General features: G+C 42.7%; 1 protein-coding gene across 4 annotated transcripts in view; it reads left to right on the forward strand.

The window, feature by feature from the left end:
• The window catches only part of pard3aa (par-3 family cell polarity regulator alpha, a), an 847,887-nt gene that overhangs the window by 630,005 nt on the left and 200,590 nt on the right, over positions 1-17,292 (forward strand). For all 4 annotated transcript variants that reach the window (XM_078233098.1, XM_078233104.1, XM_078233102.1 and 1 more), the window contains 2 exons: positions 2,233-2,463; positions 9,813-10,062. In XM_078233098.1, coding sequence (XP_078089224.1) covers positions 2,233-2,463; positions 9,813-10,062 — 481 coding nt within the window. The remainder of the gene's footprint in view (positions 1-2,232; positions 2,464-9,812; positions 10,063-17,292) is intronic.

The following is a 17,292-nucleotide window of genomic DNA, read 5'->3' on the forward strand; positions in this document are numbered from 1 at the left end:
CAGTTGAGCTAAGGTGGGACATTGTTCAGAAGCTGGAAGTAGTCAGTCTTTATGATGGAGAGGATTATGGGCTCAGAAGAAACACAACATTGTAGGAAATAATAGAGATGAGAATGAAGTTAAAATACATCTGTTCTATTTCTGGTGCACATGAGCGATGGCGTAACTGGGAAGCACTTGATGGGAAGAAAGATTACAACTCCGCCTATAGTTTTGGCACACTCTACACTTGGTTTTTGCTTTTTCAAAGAAGTTATCATCAATTCAAGTATGCACATTGAGCAAAAGGAGAAGGCCGGTTGAGCTGTGGCAATTCCTTTATCCAATTGGACTCTCTCCCCTACTGTTTACCCATAGCCCAACAAATCTTCCTAGTCTCAGTATTGTGAAAGGGGTAATCTAATATATGCATACAGGAATGTAATTTTTTTTCTCCCCAACCCCACTCAATACACGTGCACATAGCAAGGGGCAATCCTGTGCTTTTCCATTGCACCCAGTGGGAAATCGTCAAGTCAACATTTCCGCTGTTCCAAATGGCTATGGTACTGGAATATGGTTATAGAATTAACTGAGTTTTATACTGCCCTAGAGCCAAAGGCAGAAGACATTATTGCATGTTGTAAATCGCTTCTATAATCATCAAGGCATATGTGACATCTGAATCTATTCTTTGAAGTAACGGTGAATTGCTCCTTTTCCCTTTAGCATAAGCTTCAGATTTTCAAAGCACTTTTTTCTAAAGAGACTATAAGGGTTACTGGAGCTGGCCTCTTAAGTAATAGATGACAATTTTGGAAGTCTCTTGGTTGTACGTGACACGAATTTGACACATGAAATGAAGAAACCAGTTCTGTCAGGAATTTGTGTTACAAGCAGCGCATTTTCCTGATGCAGAAATACTTGGTTTACTGCCATTTTGTTTTTTCCTTTTTATAACCCTTGTAGTAATAGATTAGTTTCATCTACAAAGCATCAGATCTGAGATATGCACATGGGTCCCATGCCCAAGTACAGCACCCTGGGGGCTGAGACTGTGCCAGATTTTGTATGTGGAAAATCAGTGTGGAGAGAATCCTGGACACTCTCCCTCCAATGGAGCAGGCTACTTTGTGTCTGGAAAATAGAGGGGGGGAGGTCTACAGTGCTGCAATGGACTTGGGTCCTGTGTGTACACAGCTTGTGCTGTTTCTGTCCTCTGAGATCCACCGGAGATTGGTTGTCTCTATAAAATCAAAGAATTTAACTGAAATCAAAATTATCCAGTTTTCGGACAGCCAGATTTTGGACATCCAGTCTGTACTTGAATTGCTGACAGCTTCTTTGTACAAGCAACAACCAAGTGTAGAAAGTGCAAAAACTACAGACTAAGTTGTAATCTCAAATCTTGTTAATCTTTTTTCCCATCAAGTACATCCAAGTTACTCTGGCATTCATCACGTGAGGCAGAAATAGAACAGATGTATTTCAAGTCTAAAACTGTGTTTATCCATCTTCTTTGGGGATCGCAAAGGCAGTATTCTGTTGTACCACACCATAGCCCCTGTCTATGACCACCCAACTGCAGCATTACCAAGCTTATTTATGTAATCCATCATTGCTTTTACTGTATGCTGGGAGTATAGGATCATAACCCAAATGACTGTCCCCGTAGAATACTATGACAAGTATAAACATGTTCTTGCACTTGAAGTTCATGTTCTTGAGAAACTGTAGTTTCTGAGCTCCTTGTAATGTTTACTTGGACTTTGGAAAGCTGGTGCCATTTAACTGAGACCAGACTTTAATGAGGTAACAATTAATGGTTCAATTAGCCAACGGACAGGTATTTCAATCAGTAACCAAACACTGGGGTAATGTCAAAGGTCGGCTTTAGCCTGCTTTTCAGCATTTTAATTTGTATCTTGTGAGCTGTAAATGTCAAACCAGCTTTTTAAAGGATTCAAACTGAGCACTCCAGTCTCAGCATTTCTTTATTGTGTTTATCTATGAACAGCATTTGTGCAGCATTGCTGACCTGTCACGTTCCATGACTATGCTAAAATGCTCCCACCCCTCTTCAAAGCAATAAATCTGCAGCCGTCCACAAATGAGAACAGTGAACATTATCTGAATTGTGCGTAAATCCCTGGGGAGTCACCTGCCAGAGATGAATAATCAAATATCCAGATCTTGGTCCTCAGCTACCAAAGCAAATTTAATTATTGTACTTTTTGTATCTTGACCTCAAAGGCTCCTCGACCAGGGATGTTGGGCCTTCCTTAGGGCTGAAGAAATCAAGCTCGTTGGAAAGTCTGCAGACAGCAGTTGCTGAAGTAACTCTGAATAGTGACATTCCCTTCCACCGTCCGCGACCACGAATCATCCGAGGCCGCGGTTGCAACGAAAGTTTCCGGGCTGCCATTGACAAATCATACGACAAACCCGCAGAAGAAGAAGAAGATGATGAAGGGATGGAAACATGTACGTAACGTAATTGACTACAATAACCTATTCTGGTTGCAAGCCTATCGGAATGACCCTAATTATGGAAATGCTGTAATTATTGATGCTTAGTTACATGCTCAAACTGATTTTCTTTTTTAAGTCCTCACCTTGGCTGTGGGGGAAAAGGATTTTGAGTGAGCTTAGTTGCTAACTTGATCATTGCAACACGGTGTAGTTTGTGTAATTTTATTTGTAATGTACACATTAAATGTTTTGCTGGGGCCAGTTTGAATTGCTAGCTTCCTGTTTCTCACTTGCAAAGCGAGGAGCTTGTTTCTTCCCATGGACAGTGCCTGAACGCGTGAGCTTTTCCAGCAATTTTTGTTTTCATTTATCATTGGAAATCGGGAGGGGTGCATTTTTCAGGCAGGTTTGCAACTGGGCGAGCAGAACACCACCTTGTTTCCAATGGGAGGCTGCTTTATTGTTCAGATCTGTTGTTTGCAGGCCCTTCTTTTCTCACACAAATGCTTGCGCCACCTGCCCTCGATCCAATTGTATTGCACAGCCCAATCATTCAAGAAAAGGCAAAATCTGGGAGAAACCTCTTTATCACAGAGAGTAAGTAGTTATGTGGTGCAGTGGCTGAGGCCGTTAGCACTCGAGGTGAAGCCAGGTAAGTGTATGAAAGAGAAAAGAATAGAAGGTTCTGTCGATATGGTGAGATTAAGTGGAGTGAGAAGTGGCTTTTTTTATTCATTCGTGGGATATGGGCATTGCTGGTGTGTGGCTTTTGCTACCAAATAAACCTGTTGGACTTTAACCTGGTGTTGTTAAACTTCTTACTGTGTTTACCCCAGTCCAACGCCGGCATCTCCACATCATTGCTGGTTGGCCAGCATTCATTGCCCATCCCTACTTGCCCTTGAACTAAGTGGCTTGCTATGCCATTTCGGAGGGCAGTTGAGAGTCAACTACATTGCTGTGACTCTGGAGTCATATGGAGGCCACACCAAGTAAGGACGGCAGATTTCCTTCCCTTAAGGACATTAGTGAACCAGATGGGTTTTTTCAACAATCAACAATGGTTTCATGGTCGTCAGTAGATTCTTAATTCCAGATATTTTTTATTTAATTCAAATTCCACCATCTACCGTGGCGGGATTCAAACCCGGGTCCCCAGAACATTAGCTGAGTTTCTGGATTAATAATCTAGTGAAAATACCACTAGGCTATCACCTCCCCTTGTGGAACATGGACACATGGAACATAAACACCACTGACCTGTTGGGTAGAATGGCTTGTTTCTGTGCTGTAAATAATAAGCAATTTTTGTGCAGCCAGGAGTAGTAGGATGAAGAAGCCTACATCTGGTTAATGCCATTCAAATGAAGCCAGAGCCAAAATGGTTCCAGATTCTCTTTGTTGGCTTCTGACAGGGAACACGGTCCATCCACAGATTTCATCACTGTTTCAAACAAGTGCCAAAAATCACCCTCGCTGTCTCTGATTGAGTTGTGGTACGGTTTGGCAACAGGCTGGGGATAGACTTCAAGCAAACAATGTTTCCATTGTTGTTTTCCAGAGGAGGGTCCTTTGACTTTGCAATTTTAATGTGCATGTTGGAAGCTCCAGTTGAAGCCATTGGTAGAAAGGTTCATTCTAATTATTTCTGATGAAACTGAATGTGATCAGGCAAATTGGTTATGTTTGTATCAAATTAATCCATGTATTCCTTTCACTGAAGGCACAATTTGGTGATGGTGATCATATTGTATAATGCCTGGAGTACATCTTAATGTGACTTTATATCCTGGCAGTGAAATACTTCTACCTCCCTGGATTGCAGCCAGTTGGAAGAGGTTTTAAAAGTGGAATAAAAGGATATTAGATGACTAGCCAGAACATTCTGGGAATAGCACTGTCATATTATTGTTCTGATATTGTCAGTTTTAACTTGGTTATTAGCCAGTCATAAATGTAGGGTGTTAATGTAAAATGTAATCTGACCCTTACAGTGTGTTTTGGATGTCTTGAGGGATAAACGGAAAGGTATTAAAAGAAGGTTGTTGATGGTTTGGGCATAAGTTTCTCTTTAAGTTCTCAAGTGTGGATTTAAATGTTTTCTATGGTTAACACCAATTGTTAGTTAATTGTGCAAAAATGACTTTTTTGAGAACTTGATGTGCAATGACATTTGAGTAGGCAGCAAGAAAGTTGCCTAAATCTTCAATGCGTTTCTTCAGCATGATCCTATTTGAACTTTGTCCTCTGGCTAAACTTAATGCAATAAAATAAATCCTATGAGCTCAATGCAGAAATAGAATTTTGTGTACGCGCATGGTTTTCATCATGAAATCTAGCAGAGTTTGAGGTGAAAAGGCGTGTGTTTCAGTAAGCACTTATTGCACTCTTAAGGCTGTGCCAAACTTTTACAAGATGATATGTTCGTGATTTGGAGGAATAGAGCCTCCAAAACACCAATTAATTTATTTTAACGGTTGTTTATCCTACCTGTTAAAACACAAACTTTGAATTTCTTAAGAAGCCCAGGAAGAGCCAACCAACATGCAACCCTTTCAACGGACACCAGTTCATTTCTCGTCCTCTCGAATCTAGTCCTCTTGAATACAGACAGTGCCATTATTCTATTTGAGAATCAATGCTTCATTCTTTACACTGGCAATGACAGCAGTTGTAGTTACCAGCTAAAATTATCGGGATCAAAGTAAGAGAAGTGTTTGAACTTGTACATATCAAGAGCCCCAGGAGAGTTGAGATTACAATTTTTCACTTGTTACTTGAGAGCAAATCATTAGGATCAAGATACATTAGCAGGATTCTGAATCATTAGCTCCTCATTTCAGACCTACCAAAGTATGTATTTAGCTGAAGCTTAAATGTTGTTGTTTATGGCTAAGTTATAAGGGATGTTCATTTGTTTTGATATTCGCAAGAACCTCAGTAAAAATGACTGATGTTAAAAGGGGGAAAAGAATCCTGTCTCCATAAACAATAGAATGCTGTTAACACACGAATTTCACTTCACTCAGAATATATTTTGTGATTAAATTACCATATGTTTTATTCTTAAACCAGTGAGGAATTCAGTAACAGTCTGATTGTGCCCCACCAATTGGTACAGTTCATGTAGATAATGAGGCTTTTTTATGTCCATTTGATTTATTCACTCGACGATATTCCTTTGACACTGTGCTTGGCTCTGCTTCAGAACTATTACAATTAAGTCTGCACTACTTCAGTCTGTCTTTGGTAGATTTGCCAGCTTTTTACAATCTTCCCATTTTAAAAAAATTTTCATTTTCAATACCGTCAGTTGCAAGGACTTGGGGAAACGCTTTTGAGCTGTTGCCAACTCTTTAGATTCAACTAATTTCGCATCCTTTGAGTTTTTATGTTTCTGCAATCTGTGAAACAGTGGTGGCGTGAATTGCTTGCTTCTCCCACCAAATAACAAATCAAAGCTTTGAATGAAGTTGTGAAAATGAGACCCAGTGTCATATTGGGTGGAGTAGCCTAAGTTCTGATCTTGACCTAGTGCTGCGGTTCTCATCCAAGCTGACAGCATGCAAATCTCAGGACCTTACTGCATTCTTTTTTTAAAAAGAAAGTACACATTGCAGTTCACAAGATGGACAAGCAAAAGGTTGGTCAAACAGATGTTTTTTTTAGGTTTTTCCAAGGAGGGGAAAAAGTTGAAGGAACAGGACTTTCAGGAAGGAATTCCAGAGACTAGGACCCAGGCAGCTGAGGGCTTATGCTTTTAGTGGTGTGGCGAAAAGACGCTCAAAGTGAATTCCCGCGAGGCATGTGTAGGATGGGTGGAATTAGAGAGTGAAAGAAAGTATTGAAAGACTGTGGGATGAGATAATTGTATGATTTAAGGATGAGGGAAAATGCTTAACATTTGTGGATGTGGAGCCAATGTAGTTCAATGAGAATGGGACTGATGGATAAGTGGGACACGGTGAGGTATGTGCAACAGAAGTTTAGATAAATTGGACATTATGACCAGTAGGGAAAGTATTGAAGTAATACAAGTGACCAGGAAAGGCACAATTAATTGATCCCTGACTGAAAGTACAACTAAACGTAAAGGAATATGAAAATAGGGTGGTTCAACCCATCTAGTTTGCTCTTATCAGTCAAGTCACTTTCAGAACCTAGTCTGACTTTTCTTTATGTCCTACCCAAACATAATTTGTCTTCCTCTTGGTAAATCTGAAATTGATCTTGCTCCCTTTTGAATACTTCAATGAGTTGGAATTTACTACTTCTGCGTACAGTCTATTCCAACATTTGAGGACTGAGCATAGTGTAGTGATGCTTTATACTATGTTCATTTTGTCATTCTCTCATTTTATACTGCAGTTTACTCATGGTGGCATAACAGCATTACAGCAAAAACAACCCTCATCTGATCTATTCCTGAGATTTTTAAGAGCTTTGGTTTTTGCCCCTCCCTTTAAGTGACAGTCGAGCGTTCCTCCGATTTTGGCCACTTGCATACCATTTAATTGCTCCACCATTGCTGGCTTTGCTATCAGTGTCCTAGGCCCTAAACTCTGGAATTTGCTTCCAAAATTCTCCACCTCTTGCCTCCTTTAAGATGCTTCTTAAAACTTACCTCATTGAACAAGCCTTTGGCCACGTCTGATGCAATATAAAAGTAACTCATCAGAATCTCCCCCCCCCCCCACCCCCTCCCCACCCATTTCTGTGCTTTTATTAACTGATCCAACACAGTGAAATAATCAGAGCTTTTCAGGCCAAAATCCACTGCCAGAATGTCACAGGAAAACTGTACAGTAAGCCGCTAGGAAATTATAATTTTAGTAATGGAAAAAGAAAGAAAGAGCCTGCACTTTTATATCAACCAATAATGCAAGATCCAACAAACGGGAAGTGTTTGGGGTTGTGCTGTTTGTGGCCTAAGTGTTGGTCAGGACTCCAGAGCAAATCCCTGCCTCTGTTCAGTTAGAACCATGGGCTCTTCACTTCACCTCTACCAGAATCACAGAATACTACAGTGCAGAAGAGGCCATTCAGCCCATTGGGGCTGCACCGACACATGATAGACCCTGACCTGCCCACCTAATCTCACTTGCCAGCACTTGGCCCATAGCCTTGAATGTCATGGCGTGCCAAGTACTCCATTACTTGGAGGTACTTTTTAAAGGATGAGGCATTCCCGCCTCCTCCACCCTCCCAGGCAGTGCATTCCAGACCATCACCACCCTCTGAATAAAGACATTTTTCCTAAAATCCCCCCTAAACTTCCCACCCCTCACTTTTAACTTGTGTCTCTCGTAACTGACCCTTCAATGAAGGGGAATGGCTGCTCATAATCTTGAACACCTCAATCAGGTCACCTGTCAGTCTTCTCTGCTCCAGAGAAAACACCCAAGCCCATCCAACCTCTCTTTATTACTTAAATGTTCCATCCCAGGCAATATTCTGGTGAATCTCCTCTGCACCGCCTCCAGTGCACTCATGTCCTTCCTATAATGTGGCAACCAGAATGGCACACAGTACTCCAGCTGTGGCCTCACCAAAGTTCTATGCAACTCCATCATGACCTCTCTGCTTTTGTAATCTATACCCCGATTGATAAAGGCGAGTGTGCCATATGCCTTTTTCACCACCCTATTAACCTGCCTTTCCACCTTCAGAGATCTATGGACAAACACGCCAAGGTACCTTTGTTCTTCGGAACTTCCCAGTGTCAGACCTTTCAGACCTTCCTTGTCAAATTACTCCTTCCAAAGGGCATCACCACACACACTTTTCAGGGTTAAATTACATCTGCCACTTGTCTGCCAGTTTGACCATCTCGTATGTATCTTCCTGTAACCCAAGACACTCGACCTCACTGGTAACCACCTGGCCAATCTTTGTGTCATTGGCAAACTTACTGATTCTACCCCCCGCATAGTCATCTTTGTCATTTATATAAATGATGAACAATAGGGGGCCCAGCACGGATCCCTGTGGCATGCCACTGGTCACTGGCCTCCAGTCACTAAAGCAATCATCTGTCATCACCTCTGTCTCCTACCGCTAAGCCAATTATGAATCCACCTTGTCAGATCACCCTGTATCCCATGTGCATTAACCTTCTTAATAAGCCTCCCATGTGGGACTTTGTCAAAGGCTTTGCTGAAACCCATGTAAACTACATCAACCGCGCTACCCTCATCCACATACTTGGTGACATGCTCAAAAAATTAAATCAAATTTCTTAGGCACATGCTCAAAAAATTCAATCAAATTTGTTCGGCCTGATAGACTGGGTTTCAGTTTGGTGATTAATCTGGCAGCCTCCAGCTCAGCACTGCACTCAAACTTAGCCTCAACAGACTATGGTGCATGGGGCTTGAACTGTCAGCCTTCTGACACACAGCTGAGAATACCACCAACTGGACCATCCTTGGAGGCAGGAGCAACAAGAGTCATTCAAACAATAAATTTGTGTGCCCAATTCATTTGTTGAGCTCGGAAGGCAGGGAGTTGAAATTGGCTCAGAAAGGGGATGTCGGCAAGCCTTCCCATATCTTGGTTATCATGCTGTGGAACCTTCAGCAAAGTACACCCATGGACCAGTGCAAAGTTGGGCACAACTTGGTCATTTCCCAATGTTTAATTCACCTGCTAACATCACTGTCTACATCTGCACCTCAAGACTGGGTGCAATAGAAGAGAGTGAGCAAAGCCTATGGCAGAGCCTACAAAAAAGAAGGGAAAGAGGGCGATTTGGAGAAAGAAATTGGGCAACAACCACAAAAGATATTGTCTTTGACATCGAAGTGGTGTCCCTAATTATTACTCACAATCTGAAGATTAACCATGATGCCAAGGGAAAAACCTAAACTATTATTGCCAGTTCCAAGTGTTGGTTTCTGAAGCGGGAAGTTGATTTCTGGGGCAGCACGGTGGCACAGTGGTTAGCACTGCTGCCTCAGATCCAGGGACCCGGCTCAATTCCTGGCTTGGGTCACTATCTGTGCAGAATCTGCACATTCTCCCTGTGTCTGTGCAGGTTTCCCCCGGGTGCTTCAGTTTCCTCCCACAGTCTGAAAGATGTGCTGGTTAGGTGGATTGGTCATGCTAAATTCTCCCTCAGTGTACCCGAACAGGCACCGGAGTGTGGCGACGAGGGGATTTTCACAATAACGTCATTGCAGTGTTAATGTAAGCCTACTTATGGCATGAATAAATAAACTTGAAACTTAATAGTTGTCTGAGTGATGGTCAACTTCAAAGTTTTTCCAAATACAATGTCTGGCTGAAATTACAAATTTGTTTTCTAAATTTGTTCAAAATTTATGTTTGGCAATAGTAAATTTCTTGTTTTTGGCTCACAGTGGAAGAGGACACAGAGGAGAGCTCCAGATCAGGCAGAGAGTCTGTATCAACAGCTAGCGATCAGCCATCGCTCGCTGGCGGACATCCGACAAGCACGATGGAGAAACAGGTCAATGGCTCCAGGAGCAAGGAGGAGAGAAAGAAAGACAAGGCTGGGAAAGAGAGAGAAAAGAAAAAAGACAAAGAGAAGGAGAAAGAAAAGAATAAAGCCAAGAAAGGGATGTTGAAGGGCCTTGGTGACATGTTCAGGTAAAAGCAATTTTTTTTTGTTATTAATACAGCAGTGTGGATCATTGCTTTTACACCAAGCATTTATCCCTGACTGATGTGTTCAATGGGAACTCAAGTAATTACCTGAGCCTTACACTGGACAAAGTGTGGACAGAGTAAGAAGTCTCACAACACCAGGTTAAAGTCCAACAGATTTATTTGGAATCACGAGCTTTCAGAGCACTGCTCCTTCATCAGGTCCTTCATCACTCACCTGATGAAGGAGCAGCGCTCTAAAAGCTTGTGATTCCAGATAAACCTGTTGGACTTTAACCTGGTGTTGTGAGACTGCTTACTGTGCCCACCCCAGTCTGATGCCGGCATCTCCACATCATGTATAAAGTATGGAGAACTATCAGTGCAAATATGAATGGTCACTCTGCCATTGTGGCATCACTTGTTGTTATACTGTGGTTGGGCATTTGTTGTGGCTCTGGGAGGTGGAAGCTGATTTTTAAAAAATATTAAGTTATTGTACAGTTAAAAATCTGTGGCCAGTTTTGTCTGATGTCCAGTGGTAAGAACTGACCTCTGCAAATGAACCTAGCCATAACGCGATTCATGATTTTGTGAACAGTGCAACATTGACTGACCTGTATTCTCCTCTTTATACGCATTGAGATACGATTTTTACATTTAATTACGCACTATCCATCAATGAGACAAGGAGTTGCAAATGTAAACAAAGTCACTTCCAAAATCTCCACTATGCTTTTAACATGACCTGTAAGCAGCTCCGCAATTAATAAAACAGATGCCAGTTTTTCTGGAATTTTAGTTTTGAAATACAGTGCTACCTTTGGGCCGATTTAGATTATGGATGCCACTTTTTTGTTAGAAATGGCAAAGTGGATTTAGATTAATTCTCTGAGATTCGTCAGGACAGCATTGCATGCATGCGATAAGTCCCAATGCTTCATTAGATTTATATTGCTCTGATGTAGAATTTCTAGATGACTACTTTATGTTTACCATGAGAGAATTCCAGCTTGTGGTTTGTCATTTATTGGAGCAGATATGAGCAATGCGTCCCCCGAGGCACTGATCATGTAAGAACCATACGATTGATGATCTGCATCGATTCTGTATTGAAAATTATTTCAGGCTTTTCAAAATATTCCATTTTTCTCTTCCTTCAGCCTCTTGATGTTTCAACAGCATCCTTTCAATCCAGATAATTGTGCTGTGAGCTGGTTTATTTAGGCAAATGGTGACTTAAAAAAACCCCCCACTATTTCTCAAGATGGCTTACAATGACAGAATTGCTGTAACCGATACTTCTAGTTTAGATCCTGTGTTCCACTGAGGGACTCTTCACATAACGATTGAATCTGACAACTTCTATACATGCACCTACATAATGTGCTGAAGTAAGTCTTCGTTCCTCAATTAAAATTGCAGGTTTTTGTAGTCGGATCTTCATTAAGTCATGGTATAAGTAGTTAAATCCCAGTAGAGGAAGCGTGTTACAGTGCTCCCACTTTAGCTCAGAATCATTATTGTGAGCCTCCCAGATGGATTTGCTGGAAGACATGAGAGTATAAACTTTAGAAATGATTATGCTGTTATTTTGCCATTATGATGAATTTTCAGGAAGGCCTGGAATGAAGCAAGCTCAGGGGGATTGAAATTAATTGCAACCAAAAAGAAAAGCTGTATTAGGCATTTTAAAAACATTGCCAGAACACCTGTACTTGCCCCATTATTTTCAGAAGACAAGTGATTGAAGCACTCAAATGAGATACTGTGAGCACATTAAAGCTGTTATAGCCTGATCTCTTCAGTGGCCAAGGGCAGTGATCAATTATCACAATGTACGTGTTGCCACAAGCTAGCTGCGTTTGGTTCAAAGTAAGATTTGGGTTAGAGGCTAGATTTCAAACTTTGCTCTGACAAAATATCAAACCTCGTTTGTTCCTTCACCTGTGTTGTTTTCTTTCAACATTTGTAATATGACTTTCGGCCCTGTCCCACCTCCAATGTATTTCTTACAAATACCAGTTTGATGAGAATGGCCGCTCCAATTCAGTGAAAGAAGACGGCCCAAGTTCCCTTTAAAGAGAGACTGTCCACTGTCTAATCAAGGGGCAGGCCGTACACGTTCTAGGCTCTGAGTCTTCCCCAGAGCAGGATTTCCAGATGAGCGGTGCGCTAAAGCACCGAGACTTTGTAAGTGAAAGCAAATATCCCCCCGCCCATTTACTCACGTGGCAAAGAAAGCCCTGGATTGTTATGCTTTGCATGCGTGAGAACAATTCCTGGTCCTACTCTGGGATAGCTCTTCCTGGTGAGATTTTATTGCAGCTGGATATGCTGGAGTCGTCTCCTGAAATATCTGTTGTGCACGCATGGCATTTCTGATGCACTCTGGGGCAAAGGCTGTTCACTGCCTGCAACTGCTCAGGAACTTAAAAGGTGCCCTTCACAAGCACTTTTATATTGTTACTGCAAGCTTTCACTTTGTAGCTGTGTCCCTGAAAGGTGCAATTTGAAGTGAAACAACTGTAAACAAACCATTATAACCAATGCGAAAGCGATAGTTACGTCGGATATTTCCCATCAGAAAAAAAAATGAAAACATTACACCCTGCAAGTTGAAACACTCTGCAATTCTAATTTCATATATTTAAAGTAAGGTAAATTTTAAAGTAAATTTTATTCATTAGTCACAAGTAAGACTTACATCAACACTGCAATGAAGTTACTGTGAAATTCCTCTAGTCGCCACAGTCCGGATCAGTGCACCTAATCAGCACGTCTTTCAGAATGTGTGAGGAAACCGGAGCACCCGGAGGAAACCCACGCAGACACAGGGAGAATGTGCAAACTCCACACAGACAGTGACCCAAGCCGGGAATTGAACCCGGGTCCCTGGCCCTGTGTAGCAGCAGTGCTAACCACTGTGCTACTGTGCCAACCCTTGTTGAAACAACTTTTTAATTTAAATTTGAAAATAAAGAAGAAATATGCTAAGCCTTTCGATTTGCCTTCTACTCTCTCCTGCTGACTCTCCCCTTCTCTCTTTGGCCAGCTCTGTCTGCCGCTATTTCTGTCCCTGTCTCTCTTCACCGACTCTCTCTCTCTTTTTGTTGCCGATTCTCTCTCTCTCTCTCTGCCTCTCTGCCCCCCCCCCCCCCCCCCCCCCCCCTCTGTCACCGGCACTTTTCTTTAATGTTTATTTATTCGTCACAAGTAGGCTTACATTAACACTGCCATGAAGTTACTGCGAAAATCCCCTAGTTGCCATACTCTGGCGCCTGTTCGGGTGCACTGAGAGAGAATTTAGCATGGCCAATGCACCTAACCAGCACATCTTTCGGACTGTGGGAGGAAACTGGAACATCCGGAGGAAACCCACGCAGACGTGGGGAGAACTTGCAGACTCCGCATAGAAAGTGACCCCCCAAGCCAAGAATCGAACCCTGTCCACTGTGCCACTAAGTCTGCTCTAAAGAAACTGTCAGGAGGAACCTTGGAGACCAAAATCTCTCACTTCCTCCTCAGCTATTAAACCGGTGCACACTCAACACGGGAATTCCACCAGCAAAACTGCTGATGACACGTTGTCTGAGAATGAGACTGAACTTCATGTTTCCAAAGTTGCCAGGGAGGGTAGAAGGCAGCTAAAGTAATCAGAAAGCAAGCCATGATTTACATAATACAGCATGATAATTTATGGTAAATGGAAACTGTATACATGGGAAACTTTGGTCGTGGATCAAGTTGGATCACCGGAATTATTATTTCTGAGACCGGACCCCTTTCTTATCAAGTGGACATGGAAGGATGGATCATTCGTAAACACCTGAACCACTTGAGGAATAGTGAGATGCTCCAGCAGTTAGTGCTGCCATCAAGAAATGTTTTCAAACACATTCTCACCAAAGTACTTGAACGTCCTGTTACCGACATAACTGATGTCGCTGTGGAAGCAAATAGTGATGAATCACCTGAGCCAAAAGAGGTGCCCATTATGGCCATTCCTGTTAACATCGATCCTGTAGAAGCATCTCAGACAACAGAATTGTGCTGCTCTACAAGGAACAGAAAACCCCCTCAAAGACTCTATTTATAATTGTCCAACTCATATGGCGCAATTCTACCACAGAATCGGAGCGGGCGAGGGGAGGACAACAGAAATGTCCGTTGACCTTGGGCAGGAATTTCTGGTTTCGCTCGAGCGGGGCTGTAAAATCCCACTCATAATGTTTAGTTAGTATTTAGGACTGAGTGAATTAGTTATTAAAGATTGTATAAAGGACGTAAAGGGGGAGGGATGTGGTGATTATCCCTTTTAAGGGCAACACAGCAGAGCAAGGGACACATGGCCTATGTGACCAGTATGGGATCACCCAATGGTGAGAGAGGCTGCTCGACAAAGGGTCATTGTGAAAGCTTGAGGCTGCTGTACAATTCTTATTAATAACTACCTTTTCTGTTCATTAATGAAGTCTGTGAAGTGGATCTTTACATTATCTCCCCCTCTCTCTCTTTCTTTCTGGTCAGCTCTCGCTCACCGCTTGCCTATCTGACTCTCCTGCTCACATCACACGCAAACCCCACACACAGTCACCCGAGGCCAGAATGGAACCTGTGTGCTTGGTGTGGTGAGACAGTAGTACTAACCACTGTGCCGCCCCAACATGTGCGGCACTAATGCAAAATAATGCTGAATGAGGCTACTCAAAACAGGGACTGACTGTATATTATTCATAAAGAGCTAAGAACTAATTGTGTTGAGAATGAACATCCATGCAATCCGTTGCTATGCAACAATATATCAGTTCACCAGCTACATGGAGATCTCAAGCAATACATCTAAAGCTTCCAGCATTTGAGTCTAAAAGTGTGATTATTTGAACTTCTGAGAACCAGATGACATGACATAAACATTTGGTCATGTGGGCTGAAATTGCATCATATTTAAAATTGTGATGGTAGCTGGGTTTCCACCAGCACATTTAAGGGGAATCAAGAAGGCGAGGGCCCAGATTTAATGTAATTGGCAGAAGAAGCAAAAATGACACGAGAATAATTATTCTCATGCAGCGAGTGGATAAGGTCTGGAATGCACTGTCTGAGTGTGTGATGGAGGCAGGTTCAGTTGAGGCATTCAAGAGGGAATTGAACTGTGATCTGTAAAGGATCAGCATGCAGGGTTATGGAGAGAAGGCAGGAGAATGGCCGGAGGTAAACTGGTCAATCCAGTTTATCTGGCGCAGACATGATGGGCCGAATGGCCTACTGCCTGTGAAAATCATGAGATTCTGTGAAAGCCCTGTGAAGTATCTTTGGACAGATCCACAGCACTTTCCTTGCGACGAGGAATTAAAATGGATTTGTTTGTAAGTCGGATTTAATTACTTTGTATAGTTTTAAGTCTGTTCAGACGATCCCAGTGTTTTTTAGTGCCTTGAATAGGTGAATACTGAAAGATTTCATTGAAAAGGCATTACCTTGACAAATTACTAACCCCAAAGGTGATATAATACTGTACGATTTATGCCTGTGTTTTAATTTCTTCTGTCGTTATTGTGTTACAGTACAATTGTTCAGTCTCCCCCAGCAGTAACAACTTGAAACAGTTGATTACTTTGATGCAAAGACCAGAATATAGTTGTGAGTTAATAATTACATTTGTCGTGGAGCAATTATGCCAGATAAAAGAAGCTGCTGAATGACAAGAAAAATAAATTGGCTACAAAACACATTTAATTACAAAATAATATCAGTATAGTCAGGGGAACATGGTGTTCATACAGGTTCATTAGGTGTGTGCTGTCAGTGCATCTTCTCATTGGTTAGCCCTACTAATATCCATGGTGATGACCACTGCTGCCAGCTTTGACTGGTGGTTGCCATGGAAATCATGTTGAGCTGGACAATAAACTGGCTGTACAGCTCGCGTTGTCTCTTTTTTGTGGTTTATTGTCGTCTTTTGTTAATAACTGCGATCTCATACAGTCTGATCGCTAGCATTGCATGTGAAATATTTCCATGAGACGGAGGCTTTCGGTTAAAGTCTTAAGTGCGGCACGGTGGCACAGTGGTTGGCAGTGTTGTTTCACAGTGCCAGGGACCTGGGTTTGATTCCAGGCTTGGGTCACTGTCTGAGCGCAGTCTGCACGTTCTCCCCATGCCTGCGTGGATTTCCTCCCGGGTGCTCCGGTTTCCTCCCACAGTCCGAAAGACATATTGGTTCAGTGCATTGGCCATGCTAAACTCTCCCTCTGTGTACCCGAACAGGCGCCGGAGTGTGGCAACTAGGGTATTTTCACAGTAACTTCATTGCAGTGTTAATAGAAACATAGAAAAACTACAGCACAAACAGGCCCTTCGGCCCACAAGTTGTGCCGAACACATCCCTACCTTCTCGACCTACCTATAACCAACCTATTAAGCTCCATGTACTCATCCAGGAGTCTCTTAAAAGACCCTATTGAGTTCGCCTCCACCACCACTGACGGCAGCCGATTCCACTCGCCCACCACCCTCTGTGTGAAAAACTTACCCCTAACATCTCCCCTGTACCTACCCCCCAGCACCCTAAACCTGTGTCCTCTCATAGCAGACATTTCCACCCTGGGAAAAAAGCCTCTGAGAGTCCACCCGATCTATGCCTCTCAACGTCTCTCCAAGGAGAAAAGACAGAGCCTCAGCCTATCCTCATAAGGCATGCCACTCAATCCAGGCAACATCCTTGTAAATCTCCTCTGCACCTTTCAAATCTTTTCCACATCCTTCCTGTAGTGAGGCGACCAGAACTGAGCACAGTACTCCAAGTGGGGTCTGACGAGGGTCTTATATAGCTGCATCATTATCTCCGGACTCCTAAACTCAATCCCTCGATTGATAAAGGCCAGCACACCATACGCCTTCTTAACCACCTCCTCCACCTGCGGGGCCGATTTTAGAGTCCTATGGACCCGGACCCCAAGGTCCTTCTGATCCTCTACAGTACTAAGAGTCTTTCCCTTTATATTGTACTCCTTCATCCCATTTGACCTACCAAAATGGACCACGACGCATTTATCTGTGTTGAAGTCCATCTGCCACTTGTCCGCCCAGTCTTGCATCCTATCTATGTCCCTCTGTAACTTCTGACATCCCTCCAGACTATCCACAACCCCACCAACCTTCGTGTCGTTGGCAAACCTACCAACCCATCCCTCCACTTCCTCATCCAGGTCATTTATGAAAATGACAAAC

The sequence above is a fragment of the Mustelus asterias genome, chromosome 2, assembly GCF_964213995.1.
Source record: "Mustelus asterias chromosome 2, sMusAst1.hap1.1, whole genome shotgun sequence".
Lineage (NCBI taxonomy): Eukaryota > Metazoa > Chordata > Chondrichthyes > Carcharhiniformes > Triakidae > Mustelus > Mustelus asterias.